Here is a 7,570-nt window from a genome sequence, read left to right as displayed (position 1 = left end):
AAGCAGCACAGGGGCTTGAGGGAAACTGAAGCAGACTAACATTAAACAACAGAGAACATTGGCAAGAACCCTGAAATGATTCTATCATAAACATTATAGTCCTCTACACCAGGTTTGATTCAATTCTCTGCAACCATAGGTTTCCTTGCAAAATCCTATGTTTAATCTACCGCATCCACTTTTCCTGATGTAATTAAAGCCAGCGTTTATCAAGGCTGTAATCCTAAATAAAATAATGGAATGGGAAGCTGCACTGAACTTAACAGAAAGCATCCACAGGATTGTGCTGTAAATCTTACTGGAACCTGAAAAAGTTAGAAATAGCTAACTATGGCAATAGTTTCCCATTTGAAGCTTTCTGGGCTAAGTTGACAGAACCATTCTCAATATTTTCAGACAGTATGGCCCAGGATTATTGGGGAGTCATCTTGACACCTATTGTGGAATCCTGAGATGCTGAGATTAAAATCAAAAGAAAGATTCTATTTCATTCTTGGGGTAAAAAAGCCAAAGGAGAGAAATGTTAAGTGGTGGTAACCTCTTGTTCTATATAGCTGTTCCTATCCCCATTTCTGCCTCTTTTTGCCATTTATTTGCCAAGAATCATTTTTATATCACCAGCCTGCTTGCAGAAAACTGCTGGAATTACAAAGTACCATAACCGCGTCCCAAAAATGAAACTGCCACCATTTGCAAAACATACAGTGAAATGAGAAAGCTAAATAAGATAGTGCAATCTAGCAAAATTTCTTTCAGCTACAAACTGAGTGTTTCAGATTGGAAAGTACAGTATTTAGGAAGTAGCTTTAACAGCAGCTGGAAGCAAAGGTTTAGTGAATATACTGCAATTTTATGTGGGTGTTAGTTGAATTCTGAGTAGGTTGCATGTTTCCCCCCAGAAAGTAACTGCTTTAGGAAACAGTTCAACACAAAATCACAAAAAGCATAAATAGTTCATGACAATATTCTACAGATGAAGAAAGCAATCACTTTTAAAAAATGAATTCAACTTTTCAAAAAAAGATATACATTATATTACGTTGAATGGTTGACCATTAGGCCATCTTGCACTTTTTCCCATCAGAATTTTTTCCTCCTGAAATATCACATATTTGTTTCACCTTTTGCTTTTCTCCTTCTTATATACACACTTGCAAAAACTGAGTTGCAAGTTGTGTGTTTTGGTGAGATCGTGGGTATTATTCAGATAACATCAACCATATTTACTCTTATAACTAGTTATTGTTCCCCACTCACACTTGGAAAAGTGTTTGTCTTAAACACAGTATGGATGATTTCAAGAGGAGCTCCCGGATGTATAAATGTTAAATCAAAAACAATAAATATGTTTGTGTTTATCTTCCCATAGTTTAAGTTAACCAGGCTGCATTGCAAATGGACCGATAGATGATCTTTTTGTTCTGGGACAGAACTCCGCAACTCTGTTATCCTGGCACTTGCAATCTACCACTTTAGGCAGCTGGTTACACTACTCCTCATGGCAGTACTTAGTTTCAACAGGCTGAATCAACTGGCACATTTCCATATTTAATAAATAGAAATGAATGTTGCTGCTCTACAATGAAAAGGAACATTTCATATCTACAAGATCACTGTGACAGCAGTGCCTTTGTTTTTTATGTATAGATTTTGGCCACAGACCTCATCCTTGTCTTCTGGATAGAAACAAGCGTAACACAGGCCTGGAAACCAAATAACAATCATTCCATTAGTATTTTGCATAGATTGGAATGTTTCATCACTTAGTTGTGGCCATCAATAATTGCTTGCTTGTTTTCAGTTCTATCCAATAATACTCTGGCTACTGGGTAGCTTTGTACTTAGGATGTGCATCAGTTGACATGTTTATGAGAATTATATTTACTGAAATACTGGATCAAAGGAAAAACCTATTAGCTTCACATGATGTCTTGCTAAAGTGATTAGTTGCACGATATAATAGAATCGGCACTGAGGAACCTCAGTAATGATCAGATTACATACCTCTGGAAAGTTTATAAGAATGGTGTGACAATCATGGTCTTTTCTTATGGCTTGCCTGAAGTGTCCAATAGTCCCAGATTTTGAGTTAAGGCTGGTTTTAAAGAACTGAGAATTCCAAAGGAAAAAGTAAAGAGAATCCTGAAAAGCAATCTGGAGTATGAGACATTTGGTGCAATTAGCTTAAATATGCCTTCCCAACAAGATGCTCCCCAGATATTTCAGGACTTAAAACTCTCTCTATTCTCATATAGCATATAGTTTGGCTCAATACATCTGGAAGGCACCAGTTAGAGAAGACTTGCTTGTACAATTATCTAGAACTGCAGGAACTAGGAAAGATTTTGGAGGGCTACAGCCAGTTTGAATAAGTGGCAGAAATGATAAAGCGTGGCTACAGGACATGGATGTAAAGTGAGTGGGAATTTTGGAACCTCATGGCCTTGAATCTGGTATCCTGCTGGACCTGCCAGTTACTCCTCAACAAAGTTTGCTCATACTGTTAGCTCAAAATGTCTTGAGCTACCTCCTCTTTAATATGTGGCTGTCTAACAGATTTTTTTAAAATTTGCCCTCCTTTTTCTGTATTTATTCTGTTGCTTCTGTGGCAGTATATCAACACACAGTAAAGTGATATTCTGAAATGTTCTGCCAAGTAACAGGGAACACTCATTCCAGGGTGACACAACCAACGCCACTAAATATGCAATTAAATACACACTTGTATTTGGTAAATGGTCACCTGTTGTCATACACTCCAAACTGCTTGGTTGAAGTCCTTCACATAAGATAAAATTCCCTGCTTTTCTTTCCTGGAGTAGCAAAAATGTTCTGCCAAATACCTCCAAATAACCTCTCTCTCTTTTCAAATATCAAGACTGATCTGTGAGCATTGTAATGACAAATGCAGACCAGTAATATAGGCACCCACTCCCCCCAAAATTAGCATATCTAAAGAATTGCCCTGGAAATATTTCCCTTACTTTTCTTAAGGTGTCAGGATTATAGCTGCAAGCAAAATTGAAGAAAACTTCAGCTAATAGATTTTAGTTCGTGCTTGATATTTGACTGATATCCATAACTTAGGCAAGTTAAAAAATAAACTCCAATATCCAATAACTAATAATATTGGAAGATTGTTCATGGCTTGCTTCATTTGCTGAAGTGAATGGCTACCATGAGTATATATATCTCTCTCTGCCAACTTTCACTGTCTTGTGCAATTTGTTTTGTGAGCAGCAACATTCCCACTGCAATGGGAAATAGGGCAGCAATCTCTGACCCACTAAAGTTCTAGATATTTATGAACTAGGTAATTTTTTTCAGTCAACCAAAAGGGTCCAGAAAATTGCAGCATACAATATTATCTGAGAGTAAGCAATGTGAGCTCATTTGCACAAAATTGTTAAGGTATGCATATTTGTAAAAAAAATCTGTAAATTCAAAAGTATTGAACTAGTGCAGGGGTCGGCAACCTTGGCTCTTTTATGACTCCCGGACTTCAACTCCCAGAATTCCTGAGCCAGCATAGCTGGCTCAGGAATTCTGGGAGTTGAAGTCCGCGAGTCATAAAAGAGCCAAGGTTGCCGACCCCTGAACTAGTGCGTAGTAACATATTTCAAATAGAGTAACTTTTTATGTTTTGAATTTTGCTTCTAAAATCTGAAATCCAGGTGTCCTCAAACTTGAAAACTACTACTTTGACATTCCTGACATTAATCCTTCTATGAATGACATCACCATGGAAATCCTGGCTCCAGTTTTTCTTCTTCATTCAATAGGTTTAATTAGCAATGGTTCCTTTAGACTGTCATGAATATGGTAACAGAAATTGGGCAATAAGTAGTTTCAAAAGTTCAGTGACACATGGCAGTTATCTATCTACTGTGCATTTTCTATAGGGTTTCATATTCTTACCTTTCCTTCACCTTAGGCAATACACACCATAATATCCATAAAGATAGTCTACAGACAATCTTCCCCACCAGGATGCCTTTTGGTTATGTTGAAGCTGTAAGAATTCTCAGGTTGGCTCAAAATTCTGGGTCTTGTCAATATAGCTGAAAGGGCACCCAACTGGGAAAGGTTGACTTAAGAGCTGAAATAATTCTATCTCTATACCCTTCTTTTGTTTAAATCCATTCTTGTTCCATATATAAACAAAAAACATCAACAACCCAACTTATAATTTTCTATCTACATAATAGCACTTTTCTTATTCTCTCTGTTTTGTGCCCATACTTAAACAGATATTCTCTTCTCCTTTCCTCTCCCTCAATTCAAAAATCCTTATTGAGATATAGGGATCTCTTAGTAACTTACAAGGAGAACAATATACGTTTATCAAACATCATTATTTTCCTTAAATCTGTAATTGTGGGAAGGGGAATGTGAACTGAACCAGGAACTGCATTCAAATCTGATTTTCATAATCACTGCATTTTGGAAAAGAAACCTCTTTGGAGTTCCAATTACACAAATTCCTAATTAATAGAATTGTGTTTAAAATGACAGATACTTCTAAATTCACAGATATTTTGAATGCATACTTTTGACTTTATCACTTGACCATCTGGATAAGTGAGATTGTGCTTCTAAGTATACTACTAGAGTTGGAAAGATTGGTGCATTGTGGGAGAATCAGACAACAGGAAAAGTTATTTCCAAGTACAACTGAGTTAATGACACTAGTGGAAATCTCAGATAAATGAACAGAGAAGTTCCACTTCAAACCATTCAAAGATTCGGTTTTTCCTTTGTTCAGAATACAGGCCTGTAAAGTCACCCACCCAATTTTCTTTGTACAGCTATGGTCTACAATTCCCCACCCAAACAACCTTGGGGTTTCTCTAGTAAGGGGCAAAGACAATGGGGCCTGTAGCTGCTCGCACAGGGCCTGGGGGAGATCGAAAAAGTGCTGGTCCAAAGATGGGTGCTTGGAAGAGAGTAGCAGCAGCTGGTCGGAGAGTTAATGGGCTGGGCAAAGTACACACAGTGGCGGATGCCAGGGGACTTGGCAGGAACCGGGCAGCCAAGGTCTTCGTAAGATGCTTCTGCAGAGCCACTTTGGACTGTGAAGAGTGAGAATGAGGGACAGGGAAGAAGCACAAAGAGATACACATGGTACATGAGCAAAGCATCTTAAAAAAAACACAAGAGGAACATTTGCTTCAATATTGCAGAAAATTTGAAAATAAAGAAAGTAGAGAAAGTTTGCTTCAATGTTGCAGTAAATAATTTAAACCGGGAGCTTCAGTATCAAAGCTTATCTGACAACCTGATTCAGCTCTGAAGTAGATGAATTAATAGTACTTTGCAAATACTATAAATGCAAATACTATAAATAAGAATGGCCAGTATGAAGCCTTCCAAATGTTGCTCAGGAAATTTCAACAATACAATGAATGGTGAGGGATGCTATGAATTATCTTTTCATATCATCTGGAGAACCACATAGTCTCTGTCCCTGGCTGACAGCAATACTGTATGACTTTATTGTGACAAAAAAATTTTTTTACTTTCAGAGCAGTGTGAAGCTTAAAAGAATGTAGCAAATTGCCCTATTGAATCAACTCGAATATCCATCTATTGCCAGCAGTGAAGAGACTCAAGTGTAGTGGTGGAGTGTGTTTGTGTGTGTTTGTGGGTAGCTAGATAAGCGAATAGTTTCCCTGCCCCCCAGCTGTAGTTTTCCTTATCCTTTAAAATGGCTTTTCCTATTAAGAATATAAAGCCCATCCTTTTTTTGAAAATGAGTCTACCCCTTGTTGTTGCTCAACAGCCCCTGGAGGGCTTTTCATATATACATAAACAGTTCTATCCATGTATTTGCCCAATACTTTTTAAACAGCTATCTGGTGTGACAGCTACTGTAACAGTCTTGCTACAATTACTTCCGCTAAATTAATTATGCACTACAAGAAGATGCATAAGGAGAAAAGGGAATACTGGGAATTGTAACCTCTTGATCTGATCTGTCCCACTGCTCTTCTTGTTTCCTTTCATGCAAGCAGCTGTCTCTCTCTCTAGTTTCCAAATGTTGCTGAGAGTAGCACTACCTGTTATTTTGTTGTAGGTTGGGACAGTTTAATGTTCAGACACAATTCTCCACTGAGTGGGTGACTGGGTTTTGAAGAATAATTAAGACACCAGGGGAAATTCTTTATTGTCCCCAACATTTTCTATACACCACAGAGTTATCTGGCACCTTCTGTGACAAATACCTTGAGAATACTCACTGCCAGGGCAGTATTCCTCTGCAGTTTGCTGTACGGACTGTATTTGGGCTTTGGTGGCTTCCCTGCAAGCCTGTCTTTGTGACGTCTACTGCTCATATGCTGTAGATGAAAAAACAAAAGCTCCCACTATTATCAGAGTATAAAAGCACCTTGACACCCAATCTTCTCAGCTGCACTCTTGAATGGTCTCCAGCCCTTTTCTATGATGTTTCCTTACTAGATCAAATGTTTCCTCTTCAAATATTCTCCTGTTCTACAAAGGTGCAAATGCTCCCTTCTAACAATATGTTTTCTCTTCTTCCTGGTTATTTTGAAATTTTGTTCTTGTGCTGCTGCTTTTTAAAAAGTCTTTGAAAAGTTGATATTTACTCTCTGTATGTGTATGAATTCATAGTTCCTACAGATGTTACTAATACAGTAAAAGCTCCCAACTGGGGGAGGGGGTGTCTATTATTCCTCAATGGCGATTAAATTGCAAATTACATCATTTATGGTGATTTGTGTCATTATGTCATTATGCAAACGACACACTTTGGTATGAATGACATTATTTGGGTAATGATGTTATTACACAAATGACGTAAATAAATGCAAATGATGTAATTTCCACTATTAGTATATTCAGATCATTATGCAAATAAGTAAATCAACATGATGGCATGAAATTAATGTAAATGTAATTAATGTAAATGTAACATTTAGCATGGACTGCTTTGGACTGAAAAGATTTGTCTGTTATTTCAGGAGGTTGTTCAGACAGAAATCTTGCCCAATTACATCTGATGTCCATTAAATATGAGTCTGTGGAATAAAAGTTTCTCTGTATCGTCATTTTTGTTGTTGGTATGCTGCTGCTTTTTAGCCTTCTTGTTACTTTTACTCGGGTTGCATAAAGTATTTGCAATTAATTAATCAATGAATTAGGTACCATATAAAGATGCACTTAACATATTAACCCTGATTATTCTCTTGTCATTGGAAAAGCCATTTGTGTAGGATTTCCTAGAAAGCAAATACTGTATAAATTTCAAATCTGATGAGAGTGAAAAGCTGCCTAGGACAACATTTGGAGCAGAGAAATTTAAGGCAGAGGAAAGACCTGCGTAGCAGGCCTTCCTTTTCTATCCTGACTGCCCCTTAAAATATGACTTTGCTTATTTTGCAAGGACTGTTGGGATGATGCTTCAAGTGTCTTAATGCAACCTTCGCTTTAGCTCTCAGTTCACTATAGGGAAATTTCTGCTTGCAATGTCACTTCATTTCTTAACTTCATTAAATATCTTAATGGATATTTAATGAAAGGCCTAAAGCTAAGCTGAAACGTGGAGGTG

The 7,570-nt window shown here is 37.5% G+C and overlaps 1 protein-coding gene across 1 annotated transcript in view; it reads right to left on the bottom strand.

The window, feature by feature from the left end:
* Nucleotides 1–4,850: 4,850 nt before the first annotated feature.
* The window catches only part of ZNF385C (zinc finger protein 385C), a gene marked incomplete at both ends in the record, with an annotated part of 119,273 nt that continues 116,553 nt past the window's right edge, over nt 4,851–7,570 (bottom strand). Inside the window, 2 exons of the mRNA XM_081344305.1 lie at nt 4,851–5,072; nt 6,225–6,338. Of these exons, the coding sequence (XP_081200431.1) occupies nt 4,851–5,072; nt 6,225–6,338 (336 nt within the window). The remainder of the gene's footprint in view (nt 5,073–6,224; nt 6,339–7,570) is intronic.

Source organism: Vipera berus (genome assembly GCF_964194415.1).
Source record: "Vipera berus genome assembly, chromosome: Z".
NCBI classification, from domain to species: domain Eukaryota; kingdom Metazoa; phylum Chordata; class Lepidosauria; order Squamata; family Viperidae; genus Vipera; species Vipera berus.
This window is presented reverse-complemented; position numbering and strand designations above follow the sequence as displayed.